This window comes from Typha latifolia, chromosome 1, assembly GCF_019914945.1.
Source record: "Typha latifolia isolate L0001 chromosome 1, TyphaL0001v2, whole genome shotgun sequence".
In the NCBI taxonomy this organism is placed as follows: domain Eukaryota; kingdom Viridiplantae; phylum Streptophyta; class Magnoliopsida; order Poales; family Typhaceae; genus Typha; species Typha latifolia.
This window is the reverse complement of record NC_133086.1, coordinates 23,156,152-23,182,168: the sequence shown is the minus strand read 5'-3', so window position 1 is coordinate 23,182,168 and position 26,017 is coordinate 23,156,152. Positions and strand designations below refer to the sequence as shown.

At 35.9% G+C, this 26,017-nt stretch overlaps 4 protein-coding genes across 6 annotated transcripts; all 4 read left to right on the top strand.

Annotated features, from left to right (window-relative positions):
• Nucleotides 1-1,469: 1,469 nt before the first annotated feature.
• Nucleotides 1,470-4,982, top strand: LOC140780778 (protein FATTY ACID EXPORT 1, chloroplastic). Its single transcript, XM_073126537.1, has 7 exons — nucleotides 1,470-1,602; nucleotides 1,678-1,873; nucleotides 2,290-2,506; nucleotides 3,800-3,967; nucleotides 4,439-4,485; nucleotides 4,564-4,604; nucleotides 4,688-4,982. The coding sequence occupies exons 2-7, from the start codon at nucleotides 1,715-1,717 to the stop codon at nucleotides 4,773-4,775; spliced, it is 720 nt and encodes a 239-aa protein (XP_072982638.1). The 5' UTR covers nucleotides 1,470-1,602; nucleotides 1,678-1,714; the 3' UTR covers nucleotides 4,776-4,982.
• Nucleotides 4,983-6,224: 1,242 nt separating this feature from the next.
• LOC140795948 (uncharacterized) lies at nucleotides 6,225-8,040 on the top strand. Its single transcript, XM_073148778.1, has 2 exons — nucleotides 6,225-7,094; nucleotides 7,658-8,040. Exon 1 carries the CDS (start codon nucleotides 6,395-6,397, stop codon nucleotides 7,052-7,054), a length of 660 nt encoding a protein of 219 aa, XP_073004879.1. The 5' UTR covers nucleotides 6,225-6,394; the 3' UTR covers nucleotides 7,055-7,094; nucleotides 7,658-8,040.
• Nucleotides 8,041-9,478: 1,438 nt separating this feature from the next.
• On the top strand, nucleotides 9,479-17,948 carry LOC140780386 (ERAD-associated E3 ubiquitin-protein ligase HRD1-like). Of its 2 annotated transcripts, none has more exons than XM_073125898.1 (8): nucleotides 9,479-9,652; nucleotides 10,170-10,794; nucleotides 11,808-11,984; nucleotides 13,308-13,457; nucleotides 13,543-13,751; nucleotides 15,845-15,998; nucleotides 16,893-17,124; nucleotides 17,476-17,948. In XM_073125898.1, exons 2-8 carry the CDS (start codon nucleotides 10,265-10,267, stop codon nucleotides 17,635-17,637), a joined length of 1,614 nt encoding a protein of 537 aa, XP_072981999.1. In that variant the 5' UTR covers nucleotides 9,479-9,652; nucleotides 10,170-10,264; the 3' UTR covers nucleotides 17,638-17,948. The 2 variants fall into 2 exon arrangements, with proteins under 2 accessions (XP_072981999.1, XP_072981998.1); XM_073125897.1 differs by having other exon boundaries at nucleotides 9,639-9,774.
• Nucleotides 17,949-20,073: 2,125 nt separating this feature from the next.
• Nucleotides 20,074-25,014, top strand: LOC140802739 (KH domain-containing protein At5g56140-like). Of its 2 annotated transcripts, XM_073158321.1 has the most exons (8): nucleotides 20,074-20,375; nucleotides 20,721-20,801; nucleotides 20,880-20,965; nucleotides 21,780-21,928; nucleotides 22,833-22,952; nucleotides 23,035-23,151; nucleotides 24,147-24,290; nucleotides 24,387-25,014. In XM_073158321.1, the coding sequence occupies exons 1-8, from the start codon at nucleotides 20,263-20,265 to the stop codon at nucleotides 24,534-24,536; spliced, it is 960 nt and encodes a 319-aa protein (XP_073014422.1). In that variant the 5' UTR covers nucleotides 20,074-20,262; the 3' UTR covers nucleotides 24,537-25,014. The 2 variants fall into 2 exon arrangements, with proteins under 2 accessions (XP_073014422.1, XP_073014421.1); XM_073158320.1 differs by lacking the exon at nucleotides 20,721-20,801 and having other exon boundaries at nucleotides 20,118-20,375.
• Nucleotides 25,015-26,017: the final 1,003 nt, after the last annotated feature.

Here is a 26,017-nt window from a genome sequence, read left to right as displayed (position 1 = left end):
TTCATTTGTGAACGGGTGTGTTTTATTGGAAAGATGTGTCTTCTCGTGAAAATAAATCCAGTTTTCTTGGTTGGTTAGAAGTTTTTTGTAAAAATAATACTTTATAAGGATGTTAAGTGATTAGTTGTATATATATTTTTGTTAGTTGATGGTTAATTAATTTCCTATGGTTGTGACTTGGGAGATTTAAATTGTCTGAAAACAATAGGTAGAAATTTTCTTAACAATCTCGGAGATAGATATTGCTATCTTAGAAGTATTCTTACCTTTTTATTTAATTTTTTTTAGTATATTTCACCCTCTATAATATCAAATTAAGCACAAACCGTTAATAATATTCAACACGCTACTAATTATATAGACATAATGGCTTGCAGATAAAAGAAAAGGAAAGCATAAATTGACTTTAATTTATTGTAGCAAAGGATTAGTATATGTTTTTTTTTTTTATCATTATGAGTCTGAATGCGGACCGAATAAAATGTCAATCATTCCTAGAGTTACTTAAGTCTTACCTAACTTTTAGCCAATATAATAAGTTAATTAGACTCCAAATCATGTATGTCGAGTTGCTTTTCCAAACAGTATTGTCGAGCTATCAACTGAGTTGATATGTTGAGTTAAGTTATCAAGCTATCAAACTATTAAATAATTTTTCTATAATAATACGGATTGGAGTTGAACCCATAACCTCTTTGATCATGAAAAAAATATTTACTGACTCTATTAGAGTTGATCGGTAGCAAAAGACTGATAATGACGTATGAGAATAGAATAAGCCCGGAGGTAATGGCTGATTACTTGGCTGGCACTATAAATAAAGTGCAGCCTTATGCCACATTTTAAAGACTCCTATCCAACAACTTCCAACCAAATGGAGGGATCCAATTGGATGGATCATTAATGGCTTGAAGCCTATCATCTCACAAGGGCCAAGGGCCAAGGCCAATCTCACATGGTTATGCAACAGTGCAGATATATTATATTACAATGGTTCAAAAATAGATAATTCCTTGAGCACTATGGATGGTTGGTTGTGTGGAGTAATTTGCTGCTCGCAGATATATTTCAGAAAAAGGATCTGAGAATGACTCATTCTAATTGCATTAATTCAATAAATATGCTTAATTTAGGTGAACCGTTATGTATGTGCATATATAAATAACATCAGTCTATGTTCTCCAATTGTGAGCCTAATTTGGGTCCAATCTGGTCGTTTTAGGCCGGATTTGGGCCGTGGGCTGTTCGAGTGCGGGGCATTATATATATATATATATATGACCAGCCGCAATATTGACTTGAGACGTTGTTACGTGGTGGTAAGTGGTAACCCACTACTTTGTTTCCAGTCCAAAAAGCCCGCGGCTAGTCCGGTGACTTACATCTGCACGGCTCTCCACTGTTCGATCGGGAGCGAGAGAAAAAAGAAAAAAGGAACCAAAAAAAAAAAAAAAAAAATATATATATATATATAAGAAATCGCATCTCGAATTCTCCAGCGATGCAATTTAATTCAACGCATCTTTCGCGAGCTTACCAAATCTTTCATCCGCTTCTCTCTCCTTTGGAGGAGGAAAAGAGAAAGTAATCGAGATCTCTCCGGTATGTAATTTTATTTTTTGTTTTCTCCGTCCAAATTCGCCCAAAGCCTCCTCTAATTTGTAAAATCTTCGCTAGTTCTTTTGTAGAGATTTTATCGTAGATCGGAACATCCATGGCTGCAGCACAGTTATATGGGTCCCTGTCGGCGCCAAAGAGGTGCTTCGTGTTCTCTAATGGCGTCCGCATCTCGCCGTCCACGTCTAGGGTTTCCTCCTCCAGATGGGTGGGGCTGGACAGGAGGTTCAGGAATCCAGCTCTTATCGCTCGAAAGGTATGCGTTTGATTTGGTCAACGGCTTCCAAATCCTTGTTCTCTTTCATGTCTTCTTACTACCAATGTTATGTTTTTGATGCCCGAGAAGACAGCGTTGGAGGTGGATTTCTTGTTATGCTGATTTGTTTTAGATGCATGATTTGACTATATGCATTTTGAAGTGTGTCGATTGATCTAAATGTGTAGCGGCGCTGTTATTTGGGACAATTTTACAAGCATTTCATAGACAGCTTTATCTCTTGTTCCGGCACTATATAACTGCTTTGTGGATAACTCCTGTTCGTGTCTGAACATCAAATATCTCGTGGAGAAAAAAAAGAGAGGGGATTTTTGTCTCGCTTTGTGTAATTTGGCACTTAATGAGTTAGTTTAAATGACATTAGTCTTAAAGTGATCTTTTTACTTTTATTGCAGTTGCCAATTGCTATGTCTGTTAAGAGAAATAGTATGATGAGTCCTGGTTTTGAGGCTAATACTGCTATAAAGAATACAGAGGATCATACACGAGAACAAGTGGAGTCAGATTCTACTGTGGAACCAGTTGATGGACTGACAGAGGTAGATGTGGAGGTTGCGCCTCCACCCAAAAGATGCGCAAAAATACACGATTTTTGCTTAGGCATTCCTTTTGGTAAGTCAGAAAGTTGCAGTTTAGAAAATCTTTTCCTGCCCTTTAAGCTAGAGTGCTACTGAATTATCGATATTGTTGCACACATTCGCTTGTGTAACCTGATGTCCTAATTTCCTACTTAATACAAAATAATGCCAGAGTTGTTTATTTTTTGGATCATGTGAATATCTGCATTTCCATTTTGTTTCTCTTTAATAAAATTTTACATTATCATGGCTTATTCTTTTGTTTTTCTTATAATGGGTAATTCAGAAAGTATGCTTTTGGTTTTCTGCATACATTACGGATATTCATGATACATTGGTCGGGAATAAGTGTTAAAACTGATATGTCAAAATCTTATCTGAATTCTGTTTGGCAGATTATAATTATCTGCATGAATTTAGAATTAGAGGGAAAGGGTGGACAAAAATAGAACGAGAAGATAAGGATAAAAAGGGTCTAGATGCAACAGGTGTTCCTAACTTCTTTTCTATCTTTCTCTAATGTTCTTCTTTATTTCCAAACTTCTCTTAACCTCACCCCCCCCCCTTTTTGGTGTGAATAACAACTTTGTCAGCTTGTTTCATTATGATACAACTCCTGGAGACTACAAATCAAAGCCCCTAAACACAAAACACAAAATATCAAATTCATTTCAAACATCACTTCACATTCCCTACTGCATCATGTCATATACGGTTTCACAATACATACATCAAAATCCCAAAATAACACAGATGTTACTGCCTTGATGATCCTAATGACAAGAAACTAGGTCCACTTAGTTGAACACTGATTTTTATCTCGCTGATTGCCGTGACTCAGTAGAAAAGGGCCATCATTGTCGCTAATACCAATTGTTGATCTAATTGGACTTAGTCTCAGGACTAATCTCTAAATGTCAAATGCCACCTAAAAGCACCTTCTTGTCACTTGAGCAGCACAAAATTTGAAAATTTATTATATAATTGAACTGTAAGCTAGTAATCCATGCTGTCTTGCATAGCCAATTAAGTTTTTTTTGGGTTACTTCTGCAAATATTTATGCAACTGCTTTTTCTCTTTTTCTAGACCTCACATATGGGGTGGTCATCTTGAGTTGCCATGGTTCTAGTTTCAATCATAGCAGTTTTGTCTTTCTATTATTAACACTTGTGAGCTTCAAATTATATTTTCTTCTTGATTTAGATTGATGTGCTCTCTCCCGTGGTTGTGACCTGATAAGTAAAATGCTTTGCAAGGTTTGCTACGAGTATTTCTTCTTATAGTGTCCTGCTTGATAACCTTTTATCTTTCTTTTTCATTCCACAGGTGGCTTTTTATTTTCTATGGGGCTTCTTGGATTTCTATTATGGAGAAGTCCTATTAGTCTTGTTTTAGGCGTTGCACCTGGGGTTGCGATATTGTCCCTAGGTGTACTTAGTCTAAAGGTTTGGAGGGGTGGAACATCCAGCTTACCTTTCATATTGGGGCAAGCAGGTATGTGGATTTGGTACCCTAGAGTGAATTTTCAGTTTTTACTGATCTGTTTGGGCTTGAGAATCTTTATTCTTGGTGGAGTCAGGAAATTGATTTAAAGTTGTAATATTTTTTATTTAAAAGCCACAACATCTCAAGATGCAGAAGTTGGAAAATTACACAATGTTCGTTGACTTGAATCTTTTTGGGGAGGAAAGGAAGCCAAAATTATGAAAGTTGTGCTAAATGATGAACTCTTTGACAAAGCATAAGAAACAGAATTACTCACTTATAGAAGGAAGCACAAGATGTCATGCACTCTGACACCTATTTCATCTCCCTTACTAAAACAGTATAGAACTTGAAAATCTTCTTTTTTCCCCTAGAGCAAGGTCTTTATTATAGGCTTATAGCTTTATCAATTAAACCTATAGCGACCACCATTTGAAATGCTGCATACTTAAATTAATTATGCTGCTTTTGGTAATGCAGCGGTTGCTGCTTTACTTACATGGAAGTACTCCCAGGCATACATCTTGGTAAGCGTTGCTCTTTCTTCTCTTATTGATGACTATATCCACTTCTTTTTAGTAACTTTTTTTTTTCTTTTGATTTAGACAAAGAAAATCCTTCCTTGGGGTTTTTATGCTTTCAGCAGGTACTTCTTCCTCTGCCCTATTTAAAACTTATTTGTTCTATAAAATTTTACTCACAGGAAACTTTCTTTTAACATGATTGCAGTGCCGCAATGATTTGTTTCTATTCATATGTGCTGCTTGCCGGAGGAAATCCACCACCGAAGAAGTTAGCGGCAACTCCCTCATCATAGCTTGGAGATTATTCTTAAGTCATACCTCTTGCTATACATGTTACTAGTACTCCTGTTGAAGTATAACACTTATCGTGAACTTTCCTCATGATGTATTTTTCCTCTTTTAAGTTGGGTTTTGTCTGGAGGTGAGAAATGATATCATGGATCTCTGTAACAGATATCCGGTTGTATTTTGCTATTGCTAATTTACCAGCTTCGTAGTCATACTAGAATATGAAATTAAAAGACTAATGTTTTTCTATTATGTAAATAAGGTTTAAGTTGATTTTATATACAAATAATATTTCAAAAAAAAAGAGAAAATGTGGAGCTTGCCACTCTACAGGAAGATTTCCTTATGAAATCACATATAATGAATCTCCTGGGAGAGTTCTGCATTATTTCATTCGAGCTGCATCATCTTAAACCATCATTAGGCACCTTAATAATTAAGAAAAGTTTTACATTATTCATTCTATAATTATATTTTCTCTTCACTGGCTAACGTTAAGATTCATCATTTTCTTATGAAAAAAATAAGATTCTCCATTTTTTCAATTTTCTTAATCAAAATAATGACTAAAGCTTCATAATTCACGACCTCTCTTTTAAAATATGACCGTTGCTCGTGAAACGAAATGTCCATGGAACTAAATCCACCTCTTCTGAGTTTTGACCAAACTGACCCTCTTTATATTTTATTTATCCAAGATAGATTATTCCTCAAACTTAATACCAAAATGAGTCTCATACTGTAGCTCTAAGTAAAATATTGATAAATTCAGCATTTTATCTTTAGATTGAAATACCAAAAAGTTCAGTTTATAAAATGCTTAACTATTTAACGTTTTATGTTTAAAAAATACTAAAAAGTTAAATATTTTATTAAAAAATTAAAATAAAATTTTGAGGAGCTATTATCTTTTTTCTATAATTCTTAGCATAATTGATTGTGGGGAATAACCACATTATTGCAAATTTACGACCTATGAAATTTTACATACCTTCATAATAATATATTTTATAACTAAAATTGATAACAAACATAAAGTTATAACGCTACAAACTTTATATATATATATTTTTATCAATAATCTTCTCATTTAGAGAGTTTAAGCATTTTATGTGTATCCTTAATTTTTAATAATCGCTGAACTGTTCAGCATTTTATTTAAAAAAAATTGATATGATTATCGTTTTACTTTTGGCTAGATAAAATACTTAATATTTTAACATTTTATTTACGGTTGCAATAAAATAGGCTCATGATATTAAATTTAGGGTGTAAGTTATTTCTGTAAATAAAATTAAAAGTAGGTCTAGTTTGGTCAAAACCTCCCTCTTCGTCCCAAATATGACCGTTGGCACACGTTACCGCACCCTAAATTTGGACCGTTGGAGTCGCCCTGAGCCGTTTCCCAGTTCCCCTCAAATATTCATTCCCCCTTCTTCTCTCTCCCCAATCTAAACACCCCCAAGAATCTTTCCATTTCTTCTCTCCTCCCTCCCTGTTTAACTCTCCAAGTTTCCTTCTCCCAATCTCACAGAACTCCAAAGTTCCAAAAACTCCTAAAGAATCCCAAATCAAGAACACCGCTTTCTTGGTTCTTGCCCAGTTCGCCCTTACTCCTCCTCCAATGGCGGAATCAAGAGATACCCACGTCGTAGAAATCCCCACCGACGGTGAAAGCTCAAACTTCGCTAGTTCGGCCTTCGCCGCTATCGCCCACCACCCGCTCACAGAAATCTCCGAGAGCCCCGGCCACCTCCTCCTCCTCAAACTCTGGCAACGAGAGGAAGACCTCCACGGTCGCCGCACCGCCGCCTTAGAGTCCCGCATGGACCGCATCAAGGGCGAGGCTTTCCAGCTCTGCTGTCTCTTCTTCGCCTTCCACGGCATCTTCCTCACCCTCCTCTTCGCCGCCTCCGTCGTCGAGCACGAGCGGCGCGCGTGCAAGAACTGGTGGGTCCCGTCGAGCCTCTCCCTAGCGACCTCCCTCGTCCTGGTCTGCGCGGTGCAAATGGGGATCTGCAGGTATTGGAAGGTGGAGAGGAGGCTACAAAGGGAGAGAGGAGAGGGGCGGGCGCTTGCGAGGTGCATCATGGAGTTGAGGATGAAAGGAGCGAGCTTTGACTTGTCGAAGGAACCGCAGGTTGCGACAAAGAGGATGAAGAGCTCGAGCGTGGAGATTAAATGGCGGCCGCTGCGGTGGTGCTCAGAGAACCTCATTACAATGGCGCTGCTTGGGTTCACTGGGTTGGTGTTTCCTGCTTGCAAGTTTATACTTTGTGGTTGAGATGGCACTGCCCCTTGGGATTCTTGGTGCCTTTTTTGAGGTAATATGGATGCTTGATTACCTTCAATAGTAGGTTACTAGTAGATCCTTTTCACTGCTTCTGCATGAAATTTTTTTTATGGTCATTTTAACCAACTGATATTTGTGGAGAAATTATATATATATAAAAATTGGTAGGGTAAGTGAAGTTAGTTTAAATCCACTGGTAATAAGATCTTCTGGATCTTCTTTATAATTGAGAAAACTTATGTGATGGAGAAACATTACTATTGGTGCAGCAGTCTCAGGTAAATATGCCTTTTGGGTTCTCTGCTCCAGAGCACTTTTATGATTTAGATAACTTTCTCTATGGACAGTGTTTCAAAAGTAACTCCCATTGAAGAAAAGCTCAGATTTTGTAGTTCAAGTTTCCTTTTTCTTCTCTACAAATATGTAGTTTTTTTTATTTTATATTCTCTGCATATTTAAGGTTGTTTCATCTGATACCTGCATTCTAAACTAGATGATAAAGAGAATTAAATAGTTTTCTTCTTTGTTTACCAGAAAGATTCATTTCTACAGTTAAAAATAATGATTTTAATCGATTAACCTTTCGACTTCCAGGTATTACAGTGGTAGAAGAATTTGGCTATCAGAAACACTGGAGAAGTCTTCTTCTCTGAAATAATTGTATACGGAGTAGAACAGAAACGTGTCCTCGTGGAAGAACGTAATATTCCATTGCAGCAGCAGCATTCTCACAGCTTGTGCTCCAAATTTGACTCTAGGTTTCATTGATAAGATCACCAGAACTCTACTAACTTCGTCTCAGACCACTAAATTAAGAGGAAAATTTCTTTTTTCTCATTTGTAATAAGAGCAATTGCCAATTGTTTTTCCATCATTTCTGTCAATAGTAATTTGTGTTCAGTCTTTTGAGTTTGATTATGTGCTGTTCGGTTGGCTGTTGAGATTTCGCTAACTTGTTAACCTTTTGAGTTTGATTATGTGCTATTCGGTTGGGCTGTTGAGGTTTCTCTAACTTGTTTAACCTTTTTGAGTTTGATTATGTGCTGTTCGATTGGGCTGTTGAGGTTTCGCTGACTTGTTGAAGCTTATTTAAAATATATCTCCTCTTTTTATATGTATCAAACTTGTATTTATTCGATTGAATTGAAGTTTTAACTTACTTAATCATTCGTCCCTTATTATGTTTGTAGTCAGTCCATTGCAGCAGCAGCATTCTGACTGATCACAATGCTTGTGCTCCAAATTCGACTCTAGCTTTCATTATTATATGATCATTGGAACTCTACTAACTTAAGAGAAAATTTTCCTTTTCTATTATTTATAATAAGAGCCATTGCCAATTATATCTTCATGAATAGTATTTATGCTCTATTTTTCGTTAATTTTATCAATAGTAATTTGTGGTCAGCTTTATATGTTTTCGCCCTCTAATTAAACATATATCTGTTCTGTTGTGTTGTTGAGTTTTTTGCCAAGTTGTGAGGTTTATTCAAAATATTTTTCCTCTTCTTGTATGTATCAGGCTTCTATTTATCTGGTTGAATTGAAATTTTAACTCTTTTTTTTTTAAATTATTCACCTCTTATTATGTTTATAAAAAGGAGTACTGTTTCAGGAGGCTTTATGTCATCAAGAAAATTTATTTAGAACACTATATTTTATCTTCTACAGCACACTTTTCGACCATCACAGTCATCTATGTATACATTTAACTTTCATTGATTAATTAAGTTATAATCTTACACTCACTAAAAGCTAATGATATAGAAGAGAGATATTTTGGTTATTTCTTTTGATAATTGCAGTTTTTGTTAGTTAGTTCTTAATTCCATATGGGTTGAGCTCAAGAGATTTAAAGCCGTGTTGGTTAATATATATGATATATATTTTTAAGAATAATTTTATATGCATATCTTAAATATAAATTATCTATAATTTTACTCACATTTTATTATTAAGTTATAAAACGTAATAATTACTTTAAATAAGCTTATCTAAAAATTTATGTTTAATTACTAAAATATGAATAATATGTTAAAAATATATATATATATATATATATATATATATATATATATATAGTTTTATCGATCTTTCGGTCATAACTTATCACGTGACATAACTTACACAAAATTTAATCAAAATGTTGACAAGTAATTAGTTGATTGTAAAATATATTTAAAACAAAACCTAATTCATAAATAAGCAACTATGCATATGAGAGGGGAAAAGAACTTGGACTAGGCCCATCATTGGCAGTTGGAGTGGGCCTATTGGGCCCAAGTTCTTCACCCTCTCTCCTTCCAATGTCCCCCTAAATCTTGCTCTAATTTCTGTTGAGATTTTATCTTAGATCGTTACGTCCATGGCGGAAACACAGCTAAATGGGGTCTGTGTTGGCGCCAAAGAGATGCTGCTTCGTCTTCTCCAAGGTCTCCGTATCTAATCAAAATCTAATCGGAAGTTTGGCTCGGTGGCTGAGTCGATCCTGTGACACAAGTCCAGTCTCACAGGTTCAAATTTGGTCAAGTCCATAAAGATGACACGAGTCCGCAGATGATTCGCTGTGACACGAAGCAGCCAGACCTGGTTCGACTTTCATCTCATATTCCAATTTAATTCTCTCTCTATTTTTGTTCTCTTCCTTCCTCTCGCGGAGCTCTGGGTCCTCTCTCTCCTTCTCCCCCAGGAGATTTGAACCCTAGTCTCAGGTTCGAAATGATCTTCCCATTCGATTTGATCCATTTCAGTCACTTCCTTCTTCCACCTAATTGAATTTTTCTTATTGAACTTTTTCTCCTTGTTTTCGTGATCTCTCACTCCTTTTTCCTGATTCTTTTTAGATGATGTTCTCAAGTTTTGATTATAAAGGTCGAATCTTTTCTTGGGTCTGGGTTAGGTATATGGATTGTGAGGGCCGTTTTCTTTAATTTGGGTTCTTGTGTATATATTGTAGTTAAGTTTGACATAGGGCATATGAGGAGCTCATGGCTTGCAAGAGAAATGATGCTTATAAAGACAAAATCGATAGGATTCATAGTTCTGGTCTGTTCTCCGTAGGAAATATATCTTGATGCTTATGGCTATGTCATTTTATTTGTTTCAGGTGAAAGATTGATGTTGTTTGTAGTTTGACAATAATTTGGGTCCGCTAGCAATCGAAGAAGGAAGAATTGATCGTTGAAGCTTTCCTTTTAGACGATGAAGCTCCAAACATATGCAGGGTTTAGCTTCTTAGCCACCATTGCCGCAATTTATTATGCATTCAGCAGCAGAGGGCAGTTTTATCCTGCCATGGTGTACCTCTCAACTTCCAAGATCTGCATTGTGCTTCTGTTGAACATGGGACTGGTCCTCATGTGCATAATCTGGCAGTTAGTCAAACGTTTGTTTCTTGGTTCTCTTAGAGAAGCAGAAGTTGAAAGGCTTAATGAACAATCTTGGAGAGAGGTCATGGAAATCCTTTTTGCTCTCACTATATTCCGGCAAGACTTCTCAGTCACTTTTCTTCCTATGGTAACTGCTCTTCTATTGATTAAAGCCTTACATTGGTTGGCTCAGAAGAGAGTCGAATATATCGAGACAACCCCATCTGTTCCTATGCTGTCTCACATGCGGATTGTTTCTTTCATGGGTTTCCTTCTCGTCATCGATTGTCTTTTCCTGTCCAGTTACTTGAAGACTCTCATGCACACGCGACAGGCATCAATTGACCTCTTCTTTTCATTTGAGTAAGTCCGTTAATTGGTTTAGAATTTATAGCAAAAGTTTGATGTCATTGTGCATTAATGTGATGGTTGCTGGCATTTGTGCATTAAAACTCATGCCTTCATAGAATTAAAAACTGTTAAGCAGTGATTGAGGTGACAAAACATTAAAAAATCTATTTTGAGATGGTTACATGTAAAGAATGCAAGGTTTAGATCTGATAAAGAGGATGATTGGTGGTTCCGAATGGCCAAACTTGATAATATATGAGGGCCAATTTACAGTTTACTTTGTAACCTAGGTCCGCCTTTGGGCCTTCTGCCTCCATCCTCCTCCTTTGACACCAAGTACATACTTTGGTCCATATAAGAAGTTATTTGTGTCTTGTACAAAAAGCCAGAGTTTGTTAGACTGATAGAACCATGTAGTAAAATATGATCCTGATACCTGATTAATGAAAAACAAGGTAGGAATAATAAGTAATCAAACAGCCTAAAATAAATTCATATCGTACAACAACATTATTTTCCGATTTTCCTATCACTGCAAATGACCTTAAATAGGAGTGTTGAATGGAATAGGATTTGCAAAGTTGTCTTTAGAAAAAGAAATTGTGCTTTGACCTGAACCTATGGAACGAAGGGAATACCATCTCATTTTTTTTAGCAAGCTATGTTCAATGGAGTTATGCATGTAAAAATCTTTAGCAGGGTAGATAATACTTTGGTTAAGAGCTTACTTCTTGATTTGTCGGTTTTGTTCTTTTGACCCTCTGTGAACTTTGGATTATGGATTTCTTTTTTACTCGTATATCAACATGTCTATAATGTAAAATTTTCACTAGGAAGAAATAGAGATTGATTCTACCATTTTCAATCTTTAGGAATTCTTATTTACATCCATATTCCTGCAGCAATATTGCCAGAAACTTTTGCCACGAACTTACACTTGCATTTAAATAACTTTTAGATTTCCTTCAAATAGGTTATATATTTTTGGTCTTGATATGTAATGTGATTAGATAATCTCATCTCAGATATACAATACTAGCAACAACCACAGTGTTCACATTTGTGAAGTATGTTTTCTACGTGACCGACATGCTAATGGAAGGGCAATGGGAGAAAAAGGCTGTTTATACATTCTATCTGGAGCTTGTCCGTGACCTTCTGCACCTGTCTCTTTACATATTCTTTTTCATAGTAATCTTTCTGTAAGTATCTTATGCCTTTGTTTAATAACGCAATATACTATGTTGCATTGTGTGTAACTAATTTGATCAAAGCTGGTTATATGTATTCCTTATATTAGTTCTTGTTCCTTCTCAGCTTAGTTCTAGTTAGTGAAGGCTGTCAGAAGTACTGCTGTTGTGGGTCAATATACTGCTTATCTGCTTTTAATCATAAGAACATGATTATAGGCCAAACTGTTATGCATGCATACCATACTCCTATTGTTTTATTTCATAAAAAATAATATTTACACATAATGGATGTTTGGTCTAGAAATTTTGCTATTTAGGAATTACTTGGTACTACAAGTGGCTCAGAATTGTGCATGTGGTTAAAATGTGTATCATTTGTCATCAGCATTTCCTAGACTCTCTGTTTTGATACTTAGCGCACGACTTACATGTAGACAATTAGCAAACTTGTTATTGAGGCTGTTTCGTCAGTTCCTGAAGTGTCTGACACTTGACCTAGAAAACTCACAGGGACACTATTTTGATGCTCAAAGTTGAAAAAATATCTTATGTTAGGTGGTATCATTACCAATTGCACATGCTAATGTGCAACATGCTTATTTCTATTAAAAAAAATCACTTTTTACACTTGACAGGACATAAATGAGAAGAAAACATATGAGACACTAAAGTTGGTACGCGCATGTTAAGACTTAAGATTATATTACTTAGATGAAACTACTGAGAAATGTCTCCGACTGTACTTCTTTTCTGTCTTTTTTAATGTCATTCCATAGAACTTGGCAAAAGTTCAATATGCCTAGTTGCCTATATGCTTGTGCATGTTAGAGCGTGTGTCTTCCTAGAAAGAGAGAATTGGGATTGTTAGAAGCAGCTGGCTCATTCTTTGTGGATACGGCTCTGTTGTTTCTCTTAGGCATTTCCAAATTAAGTAAGTTCATATTCTACATTTAAGTGTCTGACTCCTTCATTTTAAAGGGTAGAGTTGCTGGGCATAGCAGTCGGTTATGTTCAACAGCTTGGATCTGATTACTTTAGTGCAATTGTATGGAGAGAATAATGTCTGATCCATTTGACTGAATTGTCCAGAACTTAGTTTTGGACTCTATATGAGTTATTGGAAATATTTGCACGGTTCATCTTTCATAGTTATGTACACATGCACTACTAAAATGATCTTTTTTTTTCTACTTAGCAACTGCTGTGTTTTTATGTTTTCTATCCTAGTTATCTTTATTAAAAGTTTATGTGGGAATTAGTTGCAGCTTGCGGTTCATAAGATAAAATATGGAGAATTTAAGTTTTTAAGTGTTTCTCGGATATTGATATTAGGAACTATGGTCTCCCGCTGCACTTGATCCGCGAGTTCTATGAAACATTCCGTAATTTCAGAGTTCGCATTGCTGATTATGTTCGCTACCGCAAGATCACTTCAAATATGAATGAACGCTTCCCAGATGCAACTTCCGAGGAGCTCAATGTGTAGGCTCTTTACTTGAATTTCATTATTTATTCAACCCAGAAATTATAATATTGTGGTATCAAATGCTTTTACCTATTTATACAGAAGTGATGCAACATGTATTATATGTCGTGAGGAGATGGTGACTGCCAAAAAGTTGCTATGTGGACACCTTTTTCATGTACATTGTCTGCGATCGTGGTTAGAGCGCCAACATACTTGCCCTACATGCAGAGCTTTGGTTGTCCCCCCTGAAAGTGGCCCTACTGGTTCTGGGAGGCAGCATGGGGTTCCATCAGAATCTCATCAGCCTGGTGAGATTTCTGTGCTCTTGCCTTTTCTTTTCTTTTTAAAAAATATAATTCATGATTGCATAGCTCAATGCATGCAATAAACTATACTTTGGAAGTTTAAGAATCTGCGAAGTTGCAAAGGAGGTTATCATGCCTTTTGGGTGGACATAGTGCAGCCGTTTGAGTTATGTATTTTTCCACTTTCTAGAAGGTGTTGGAGGGGTAAGCTAAACCTAAAGCCCCAGCATAGCAAAGCAGGTCAAGCCTCCCTAGCCCAGCATCCCGCAATTTACTATTATTCTAGAAAAGATCTGCCATAACTTTCGGGCTCCCGCTTTAAATAGAATATAGGCTCCACTTAAGTCCCACCTAGGTGACCACCTTAGTATCTCATATTATATTTTAATATGTAGATTGACTCTGAAATTTAAAATTTATTATACATGTTGATGAATATTAGTAGATTGTAATAGTTTTTTATAGTTCTTAACAAGAATGCATTAGTATATTGTTTAAATCGTATATAGCGCCTAGCACCTAGGCACTATATGATCCCTTGTTTGCCAGTCTACCACCTACAGTCTTTTAAAATCTTGATATTTACTAATATTTGGGCAGATTCAGCCATTGGCACCTTCTTCATGGAATGAACAGCCGTTCCATGTACCTATTCTAGAGCATCATCTGTAAACTGTTAAATATATCTTTCTCCATCTTTTTCTTGTAGTGAGTTTGACTTTCAGTAGTAGCATGTGTAACCCAACACCATCGTGGTCACTGATCATATACTCTCATGTCTCCTCTTTTCAGCATAATTGTATTTCGCTCCAGAGATCCACCTGGAATGCTGCATTACTTCAGATCCCTCAATCGTGTTTTAGAAATTCGTATAGCAAGGTCCATTGCTGTTGATTTAAATGAACTAGCATATAATATAATTGAAAAGAAAGAAGAAAGGAACTTGCTACTTTCATTCCTTTTTCTCCTTGGAAATACCACGCATCTTAATGTACAGGACAAAGTTTCCTTTTAGAGGTGATTAAGCACATAAAGAAAGGATGTGGTCTATTTTAAAGCAACTACCCTGTTTATCCAAATTATGCTTGTGTACTTAGTATTACAACACATTTAGAAGAATGTCTAGATTGTCTTATTGCTCTTTCTTTTTGCCAATATCTTATTAACTAAAAATGGAGTCAATATTTAGGGCCTCATTTGTTTTGAGATCAAGGAAAAATCTAGTATAGCTATTTAGATCCTTACTCCTAAAATTGTACCTCTAATCTAGAGTAGGGTATTTTAATATTTACTTATAATCTAGCATAATGGTATAATACTTATTTTTGATATGATATAAAGTTGGGATGAAATATAAATAAGTGAAAATTGGCTCAAATGTGCTTGATTTGATATATAAATTTAAATTAAAATGTTCTCATTTATTTTAGAGTATGCAATGCGTACTTATTAATATGTAATGAGATAGATGAGTGGTAGGAGAGACGTGAAAAAAATGGACGGAAAAATTAATTAGGAACTTTTGGTTTGGGAGGTAGGTGGATGATAGGATAGAGGAGAGATGATTTTTAAAGTAACTTTAGTCAAGCCAAGAGTAAATTTGTACTTAGGCTTATGCGCCAAATAATTGAATAGTATTTTGAATCTAGAGTAGGGATAATCTGATATTTCTATTTCTTTTCTAATCTAGAATAATGTTCCCTAATGGCCTAATCTAGAATAGGGAAAAGGTAATCTTGAAACAAATGGGGGCTAAATGTTCAAGTAGTCGGACGAAGTTCTCTTTGATGAATTTTAGTTGAAATCAGCAAAGAAAATTATACTTTATCTGGGAACATGAGATATATCTTTGTACCTATTGCATTTCAGCTGGTATTTCTGTAGATTTCTATGTTTATTGTGTGAATTTCACTACGGAATGTATCTGTACAGATTTCCAGGGAAAAAAAAGAAAAAGAAAGCAACTTGTTTTACTTTAATACTTCATTTTGTTGGAAAATATGTTTCTGTTGGAGGAGTTTTCAGTCTTTTATGTGGTTAATTTCACTGGTATTGCCATTTAGCTTAGACACTAACATTCTACCTAACATTGTCAGGATCAGCAGCGGCAGGCACATCCACTCAGGGTTCCAACGGTGGTACAGCAGGTGACAAATTAAGCCCACACCAGGCAAAGCTTCATGCTGCTGCCTTGGCTGCTTCAATATATGAGAAATCATTTGTTCATCCTTCAGCAAACACATACTATCGGTATGCATATTTGCTTTTAATCCATTTAGATAATTATATTGTGTCCTACCTTTCTGAGATTGCCACACACTAGTGGCGGCTACTTTTTATGTAGAATATTGGATGTTGAAAAAAGAGGCCCGATAGATTGAGTTTGTTCTAGCATGCCCATCTCTTATGTGAACTTTTGCATCTAGGCGTAGAACAGTGTCTCATTGCAACTGGATAGAGTCAAATACATGGCATATATTGTGGTGCTGAATAAATGATTTATGTTAGGTGCCTGAATTGGAAACTGGTATGCTGCTAGACCTCAAAGCAATTTAGACTTAGGAAACATGTAGGAATCAGGAGATTCCAAAGATGCTGCATGACAGCTTTTATGCAATTTTCCTGGTACTGAGTAAACTATTATCATATTGGAGGTTGAGTAACTTCTCATACTGGATAAGAGATTGAATTTTGTCTTGACTCTTCCTAAAAGTTTGGTTCAACGTTGGGGACAGTTATCAAGTTAAATGTCTTCAGCTGAATCTATAATATACAAATGGAGTAGGCCGCTGAACTGGCATCCATACAATTTGAAAGAAGGCTACATTTTGCAGCATCCATGGTTAAGATTAATTTGTCTATGCCTCTCTACTAGGTAACTTTTCTGCAGTGGACTTATATCGCCTTTATTTGTGTTTCTTGGTTCATTGCCCTGCATGCTGGGCCCCCAGATGCACCCACCATCAATAATTCACTGCTGTGCCAGAATACTCATACTAAAATACTTAGTACCCGCTACAGAGATCTTCTTTAGTTGGTGACTTGGATGGACAGCATGCGTGGGAATTTTCAAGACCACACAACTTTCATCCATAATAACTGCTACTAGCTGTCTAGCTAATCCTGGTTTCTTGTTGTTTCCAGGCCCTCAGGATATCCTTTGCAACCTCAGATTAATGCTCCACAAAGGGAGGCGTTGAATAGTGGGGTCATGCAATCTACTGAATCTTCTGGACAATTACAACACCAACCTTCACCAATAAGTGGATTCTATTCCGCATCTATGCCTTCTCAGGCTACTAATTCCAGTAGTGATCCAGACTTGCAACTTTCACTATTAAAGGCACATCAAAGTTTCATCCACAGTCAAATTGAGGTAATGCATTTTCCACTGCTATTCAATTTATAACTTATAAATATATGCTTCGTCATTCAATACCTGACTTGTCTTTTGCGTAACGTAGTACATAAAGATATGCTTTCTAGTACCTTGTGGATATAGTTTTGTTTACTTATGCCAACCTTGTAATTAACTTGTATAGACGGCTAAATGGAAGCCTCTTATTGGTTACAAGAAATAAAAATGATTGAGATACTATGACCTGATGGAAGTTGGCCCTATTAAACTGCTCAAATTGAATGTTATACCCTCAATATTTTCTTGTTCTCAGTCTGCATTCTTGTAACACATTTAACAACCTTTACGGTTCAATTTTTGTCTTCCCAGTTTCTGCAAAACCAATTGAAAGTTCTACAGCACCAGAAAGATCAGTCTAAAGCGCGAGATGCCATCACCGATTTGAAGGGAAAGGCTGTTGTGTCAGATTCTGCTGGATTTACAGCTGATTGTGGTCGCCATGGGCAGATCAAAGACGCCGATACAGATTGAAGTTCCTGGACAGGGAGACTGGAGCCATACTGAATCAAAGACTAGGAATTGACAAGATGAACCATCGTTTGATACAGAATTCCATGGTTTCAGGATTTTTGATGTGCTTGGTTTAGTCTGTTACGAGTCCTGGCCTTTCTGTCGGCTATAGTCAAATCCTGTCGTTTGTGCTTCATCCCAATATATCCACTCCTTGTACAATTGTTCTAGCTTTTAGGTAAAATGATTAAACATTACATAAGTGTTATGTTCCAAAGATTGTTGGAATTATGCACACTGTCTCTAAACCAAAAACTTTCTTCTTGGAAAAATATTACTTATCTTTTCTTCTTTGAGAGAACTGCTAACGCTGAGTAATAATTACCTGTCTCCATGTCTCTTTCTCAAGTTTGTTAGCTCTTTTGATCATTATCTACAACAGCATACTCTTGGACAACCCTTGTGCATAAGTTAAAGCCTTCCAGTCTGGTAGGGTATGATCTCTCAGAGGGACAATATCATATCAATCTTGTACTGTTACTTGTTACACAAAGCTTATTATTCAAGTACTAACCCATTGTACTATTCCTTAATTACTATGTCTATAATATTGCTGAACTAAAAGTCAATGTTTGGTAAAGCATACCAACAACCAAAACAGAGCATTAAACTTAATAATATATGTATATATAAAAGACTAAGAAGGTTAGATCCTCATTGATTCTTTTAGCACATGTGAGCAAATACTAGCCTATATCACAATCACAGCTGTCTTGATTGAGACAAATTAAACTCCATTCCCCACCCAATCTTAAAATATTGGAAAATTGATGGAAAACATTGTATATTTTGCTTTTATTATAATTATTTATACCACACTTTATCGATTTTTTATCATTCGAATTTGCATTATAAATTTAATCGTAAAAAAACACCTCAAATCATTAAACGAAATATTCTATTAATTTCAAAACTAAAAAAATTTCTTTGAGTCGTGGCCTTTTTTTTTTTTTTTTGACTTAGGATTTTTATACCTAAGATTAAGTTAACTAATATACTCTTGATGATTAAACTCAAAATACAGAAATTGAATGACAAATACTTATAAGATAGAATATAATTGCAAGGCATTTTTTTTTAATATCAATTTCCCCTAAATTATTGGATCTATTTGTCACAGTCCATAACTTTTCATGAAAAAAAAGTAATTTAAAATAATTAGAAAGGCAATATGTGAACATTTGATCATCCTTTTACTTTCTCTCCTTTCTTTGCAACCAACATTACTTTTGTCACATCAGCAGCATCACCTTGCCACCATTAAACCGAAAGAAAAAGAAAACTACCGACACATTTCATGCCCACTGCTACCATGTCAGCCGACACCTTCTATGCCACTTCTTTAATCAGGTACATCTTTTTGAGTAAATATTAAGTCTTTTCATATCTTCTCGATGCCAAGCCTAAAAGCTACAATTATCCTATTTCTTTGTGGTCACAAGGAGACAGTGATTTAGTTGCAGTATTTTGTTCGATTATAGAGGAAATTTTGTGAACATTAAAACTACCGACTCCAATAACTTTATTCTACGTCCTGTCCTTTAGTAAAATTATAATTTACTTCTTCTATTTTTATTATTTATAAATTAAGCTTTTTAATTTAACGAATATATATATATATATATATATATATATATATATATATATATTATTAAATTAATTAGTTAAACTTAATTAAATATCTAAGTTAAGTTAACTATATTAAAAAAATTATAAAAAACACCCTCAACCAAATCATACTAAGAGTATTTTATTTATTTTAAAAATAAAATATTTCTATATTCTTACAACGTTAGTTTAAATCCGATCCATTATATTTTATGCCCATATTTAATAAAAGTAAATTATAATTATGTTATAAAGATGTTATGTATAAATTTAATAGTGCACGTCTCTATCGGCATACGCATACTTTTCTATTTCTTTTGGTCTCGAAGATCACCTGGTGATTTGTCTACAAATGTTAGCCCATTAATAAATGCACGACGACTACGACCCACACATGGTAGGACTGACTTTGGACCATGTGCATCGTATATGTACATAGAGCTAATATCATATTCTATTAATAAGATTTTTTTTTTTTTCTATTTTACATTCTTTATAAATATAGGATTTTTACCTGTTTCGAAATAATTAATTATTTATTTTGATATAATTTTGAAATGAATTGTGACACAGAATTGGAGAAGTTGACATGCCTCAAATACCAAAATGAAATTTTGGCAGTCAGTTTGTAAATAGAGAAAGTTAATGGTAGCTTTTTGCAATAACTTACGTGCGAAATTTCCCTCCCCCGCCCCTTGCATTCTTACATTTAACCCCTTCCTCTGTAGTCCTGCAGTAAAAGAAGGGAGTGTCACTGTTTTCCCACTCTTTCGTTCTTCCTTCTTCTTACCTCACCTATATAAGTCTTTCGCTTCCTATCTCTCTCTCTCTCTTCCTCTCTCTCCTCATCGCACTCCTTCTTTCTATCTAAGCCGACCTCGGCATCTTTTAGGGCATCGAGATCTCGCCGGAGAAGGAGCCGGACCCCATAGATCGATCGAACCTGGCCGGAATCTCGCCACCGATCTCGCCGGAACCATGTCGTCCGGCAGATACATGGCCTACTCCCCTTCTCCCTCCACCGCCCCTCACTCCCCTCACATCTCCGGCCTCCGCTCCGCCACCGGCGCCGCCCTCGCCGAGCAGGAGAAGTAAGCCCACCTCTCCCAGCCGTGGATTTCCCCGTTCAGGATTGTTATATTTTCGATCGTTTGGCTTTTCTTGGGTTTCGATTGCGGTCGAACTAGATGTGTCGACCCGTTTCTCGCTTCGGTTCTGTTTTCTGGTATTTGTTCTTTATTTGGGCTCGTTTTGGGTGACGAGATGGTGATGCGATGAGGATGTTATCTTGCACGATTTGATGCGATGTCGAGATCTTTAGATCAGTTGTTGGTTTTCTTTTCTTTCGAGATCGGGGTTACTGATGACACGATCCTCATATCGATAAAAATGTCTGGTTCTTGTATAGCAAGTTTTAATCTTTTTAGATTTTGAAGTGGTAGGCGTGGTGAAAATTTTCTGGATATCTTAAGTGATGATGAATTAGTGCGAGTGCTCGGAGTCGTGAGTACTGAATTGTAAGATTGTGATGAGCATCTGATGGTCTTCTAGCTTTCTTTCTTGATATATTACTAAGATGTCAAAGGCTTGAGCAGGTATCTGACGGAGTTGATCAATGAACGCAACAAGCTCGGCCCCTTTGTGCCGGTGCTTCCGCATAGCTACCGGTTGTTGAACCAGGGTGAGCTCTGGTACCAAAATAAGTTAATAACTATCTAAGTTATCTTGTTGCTTTATGTAGAGTGTTGAGTTTTTTTACACTCGTCCTTGCGGCCTTGTGGAAACATTTCTTGATGCCTTAATTGCGTACTTATTAGATGGATATCTGACAATTGTGTTGAGGTGTAATACAGATTTGAGTTTCCTTCCCTATTTCATATTATTTTATCTTACACACTTAGTTGTCTGGAAGATTCGCATCCTTTGGAGGAGAGGTGTCAGTAGTACTAGCGGAACCAGGATTATCGAAGAATCCTACAGAATTAAGTTTAGTTGCAATGGTGGACATTTGTCTGATTGTGCTTCACCTCCAGAGTCCCCTAATAGTACTATCTGGAACTATAGTTATGCCATTTTCAGAGGAACTGGGAAGACGAGATTCTTTACGAAGCATCATATAGGTAAAATAAATATCATTTTCTCCAACAGACCAACATGGAAATGATCGAGAGCACCTATGTAGATCAACCAACCATTTGTTTTTTTGATATGATATTAAGTAATTTGAGACAATTTCTCATAGTAGTGATATAGACTTTTCTACTCGGTATTTCTTTTACTATATTAACGTGTGATATCTTATTAGAAAAGCGTCCTGTCAAGTAATGTCTATTTAGTTGAGAGTTTTATATATGTAGAAACTAAAGAACTTTTCGCACCAGTGACTTTGCACTAACCTATCAAGTTAACTGATGGTCCGTGCATTTACTAATGACTAATTTCTTAACAAATGCTGACTACTACGTCTTATGATTGAAATTGACATTTTGAAGCAGAAATTTTGCGTGTTTCCACCCTTTTGGAGAATGCATCTCTTTTAAATCAGACTGGGATTGAACATGGTAGCCCACTAACCACTGGAGGATTATTTTCAAACGGAGGAGCAGCTGATATGAATGGGTGGGCATCAGCATTTCAATCAGAAGTATGGATACTGACCATTAACATAATTTCTATTCGTATCTAATTACTATGCATTAGGTTTCATTCTAACCTAAATTAACTTCCTATCTGACTCCTTGCATTCTGAGTGCTTGTGTTCTCACCTGGTTCCATTGGTTTCCGGTGAAATTGCATTTCCTGTACTGCATAATTATGACCATGGCACACTTGATGTCTCTTTTCATGAGTTACTGAACAGTGTCCTATATTATCACGATAGTCAATCAGGACTAGCTACCTTTTCCTGTTCTCTGCTTGAAATAGTCATATAGCCCTGAGTTGACTACTATTAGGTATTTAATAGCTTAAAATGTTTAGAATATTCCAGACTGACCAGTTTCTTAACCTGCAAATTTCTTATTTGGTGAGGTTAGCAGTAGGCTTAACATATTTTGTTCCTGGTGGATATCGTGTGTCTTGAACCTCAATTATATGTTGTAGAATGACGCAGCCCACCAATATTGTATAAGATGTACAACATAAATAAATCAAGGGTAATTTTTATATCCATTCCCTGTAGATGTATCTTCTGAATGTGTACTTCTCTTGCTCCTAATTGTACTGCAACTTATTATTTTATTCTCGATTTTATCTACTGCTTCCTAAAGCTATCATCTGCCCTATTGTAAAAGCCATTTGTGCAAAAGATAGTCTAACATTATCATATGTATCCCAACATAAATTTCACATATACATTGCTCTTTAGATCGGCGGTTAAGGCTTTTCCATGCGCCTTGACTGGTGCAGGTTCAAGTCACAAACCTCTCCTATAACATGAGATCAACTTTTGTACATCTTTTGCTTCCCACATCTCGCATATGGGTGGAGCCACTTTCAATGTTATGCCTTTTATTATTTTTGACTAGGTTATTGCTTATAACATGCAGAAATCAGGATTGTTGCAGCCTTCATCTATACATAGTTGGCTTGGTTCTCAAGGAACCTCCTCTGGCCTCATTGTCAAGAAGACAGTCAGGGTTGACATTCCTGTGGATAAATACCCAACGGTGAGAGATTGATTTTCCTTTTGCCCTCAAGCTTGTTTTCAGATATTGTCATCATATTTTTTTTATTTTTTTTATTTTATAGTACAACTTTGTTGGCCGCCTCCTTGGTCCTAGAGGAAATTCTCTCAAGCGAGTGGAGGCAACTACTGATTGTCGTGTTTTGATAAGAGGTCGAGGGAGCATTAAGGATCCAACTCGGGTAATTATCCTGCCAAGATCGCTTCTGAATGTGCACGTGTCCTATCACATATGGATGCAAGAAAAGTTGTTACATGTTTGATGAACTTACTTCTAGTGAGCAAAAATAAGTGTTAAAAACTTAAAATAGTCATACAATATCTACTTATCTAGTAACACAGTTTTATGCATCTATTGACATGATAGGACTATGTATTGATAGAAACCTTGCCTACAGTGATGATGCGTGGATGAGATTTGAAAGCAGCGATTTTTGTTTTATTTGTAGATATTACTTGGTGCACAATATATTATCTTTTGAGTTTCTACTATTTTAAGAATTAAATGGATGATTTGACAATTCTGGAACTACTTTCTACTGTTTTAGAAATAAATGGCTGATTTGTCTCTGTAGGAACTACACCCTATATGGTTAAGACAGGATTTTATATTTTATCTAACTGTAAGTCTGTAATAACATCTAGATTCACTCAGAGACAGTGCGAGGTTATAGTTTTATTGATATGTACTGAAAACGGAAATCAGATTTAAGCTATCTAGGTTTTATTGATATGCCATTTAGTTTTTTAAACAAGTATTACAACCAGACAGCAAGTGGTGGGAGGATTAAATGACATTTTAACATTGAAATTTGCTGGAAAAAATGGTGGTTGAACATTAGGAAAACATGTTTTAGCTACTTAATGAAAGATAACTAGAGTCTAGACTTTATAGTTTTTCTCTCAAAATCTTTATGAAATTAATCTCACATATATGAATATAGAAAGGTAAATTGTGCACATAGAAGAAGCAAAAGTTATTTGAGTACTTACTGCATGGTGGAAATAATAGGAAGGTCTCACGGCAAAAAATTCAGAGTGATATTTGATATCCACATTTAATAAATCATCCTGATCTGTTTTTGAATGTGCAAATATTATGTGGTATAATTGGTTAATTCCTTAAAACTTTCTGATGAAATCAACTCTGGCTACTGGATATTGTACTACTCCTCAGGAGGAAATGATGAGAGGAAAACCAGGATATGAACATCTGAACGATCCCCTTCATATATTGGTCGAGGCAGAGCTTCCTATTGAAATTATTGATACTCGTTTGATGCAAGCTCGTGATATCTTGGAGGATCTACTCAAGCCTGTGGTATTGCAATCTTTGCCACTTTCAAAATAAAGCTTCATCACCTTAATAGAAGTCAATGGAAGATCCAAGTTACTGAATTCTTTGCCTTTTATGCAGGATGAATCGCAGGATTTCTTTAAGAAACAGCAGCTGCGAGAGCTTGCTATGCTCAATGGCACACTTCGCGAGGAAGGGTCTCACATGTCTGGTTCAGTGTCCCCCTTCCACAATAGCCTCGGCATGAAGAGAGCCAAGACCCGTGGGTAGACTGAAATTATTATACTGTTAGGCTCTCTATTCAGGACCAGTATTCTATCCGCCTATGGCAGCTATTATGTTGGCGGTTGCGGTGCCAACCAATGCCCTGACTGCCATCGGGGCACTGGCATCGAGGCTCTTCCTAATTACGTCTGAAATGTGTTTTCTACTATTGGATGGAATTTTTTTTATATTGCAATATAAAGAGTGAGCTGTTTGGGTTTTGTGAAGTTAGTTCTTAGTGGAACCGATGATATATATTTGTAATATTAGTGTCACTGTTGTTGCACCTTTGAGCTAAAGCAGTAAGCGTAAGTTGTATAGAAGGATTTTGGAGTCTTTGTATAATTTTGGAGAGTGGTTTCCTGAAGCCGAGTGAGAAGAATCAAGTTCTTAGTGATTAGATATCTGTTTCATGTGGTGATCCCTCTTAATCATTAAATCTATTGTAGAAGGATTGCAGTTTAAATCATCCTTGATTCTATTAGATGGAGCGTGTGAAATTCAGATGCCTCACATTTTCATTTATGCTTGTTTATATGCATTAAATTCAACTTTTACTTTTTGGAGAGAGGAGAGAGAGTTTGTGGATGCTTTTGCTGAATCCAGTGATAATATATGTTGGTTATTTTTGGGTAAAGATTTTATGTTCTTGTGTTTTGGTTGTGGTACATCTGATCACTAATAGCCGAAGAAGAATACAGGAGATGTCGATAATTACTGGTTGCTTGTGGAGTTCTTTGGAAGAGGTTGGTTGCTCAGATAGTTAGATAGCCTGCAGAGTTGGGTTTGGTGTGAGATTGCAGATCGGTCCAGGCAAGCCGTTGAATACTCGCAATGAGCATTCGATAATTTCGAGGGAATTCCTTTTAGTACGATCAGTAGACTAACGTGTTGGCAGACGGATGCTGCATAGATCAGCCACACTGAAAAAACTACGGTCCCAGAACAGCGTCTCAGATCCTTATCCTATCTTATAAGGACTTTTAGCTCTCGTTTCAATTGTGGAATAAGAATAGTTTTTGTCTAAATAAATCACCTTATTCTCATATAGCAATCTCTCATCTTATTCCATTCAACTTTTAAAAAATTATTTTATAATAATATACAATTATAATTTTACTCATGCATCACTTAATAACAAATCATCTCAATTACAATAAAGATTTTTTTTTTTCTCTCTTCTCTTGAAAGAGAGTCATATCACAAATAAAATATATATTCATACTGCAACGCAATACAAGGATATTTTTTAAGAGAGTCCATAGACCAATAATATAAAGATATAAGTCTACGCAATAACTACATCAATCTGCAGTGCCAATCTATGTAGATCATATGTCCGCTAAGGACATAAATTGATATATGCTTATAAATTTTTATTTTCGTGGGGTACTAAAAAATGCAAAAAATTAATCCTAGTGTAGAAATGTTTATGAGAGTAGGTGTGAACTTACTGTGCTAGTACGAAAAAAATTTAAATTATTTAT

Coding starts and splice junctions, on each gene's coding strand:
- LOC140780778 (XM_073126537.1), top strand. CDS start 1,715: ATGGCTGCAGCACAGTTATATGGGTCCCTGTCGGCGCCAAAGAGGTGC. Junction 2,507..3,799: donor TTGCTTAGGCATTCCTTTTG/GTAAGTCAGAAA, acceptor TTCATTCCACAG/GTGGCTTTTTATTTTCTATG. Junction 4,486..4,563: donor ACTCCCAGGCATACATCTTG/GTAAGCGTTGCT, acceptor CTTTTGATTTAG/ACAAAGAAAATCCTTCCTTG.
- LOC140795948 (XM_073148778.1), top strand. CDS start 6,395: ATGGCGGAATCAAGAGATACCCACGTCGTAGAAATCCCCACCGACGGT.
- LOC140780386 (XM_073125898.1), top strand. CDS start 10,265: ATGAAGCTCCAAACATATGCAGGGTTTAGCTTCTTAGCCACCATTGCC. Junction 10,795..11,807: donor GACCTCTTCTTTTCATTTGA/GTAAGTCCGTTA, acceptor ATCTCATCTCAG/ATATACAATACTAGCAACAA. Junction 13,458..13,542: donor ACTTCCGAGGAGCTCAATGT/GTAGGCTCTTTA, acceptor CTATTTATACAG/AAGTGATGCAACATGTATTA.
- LOC140802739 (XM_073158321.1), top strand. CDS start 20,263: ATGTCGTCCGGCAGATACATGGCCTACTCCCCTTCTCCCTCCACCGCC. Junction 20,802..20,879: donor GGAGTCGTGAGTACTGAATT/GTAAGATTGTGA, acceptor AGGCTTGAGCAG/GTATCTGACGGAGTTGATCA. Junction 24,291..24,386: donor AGGATCTACTCAAGCCTGTG/GTATTGCAATCT, acceptor CCTTTTATGCAG/GATGAATCGCAGGATTTCTT.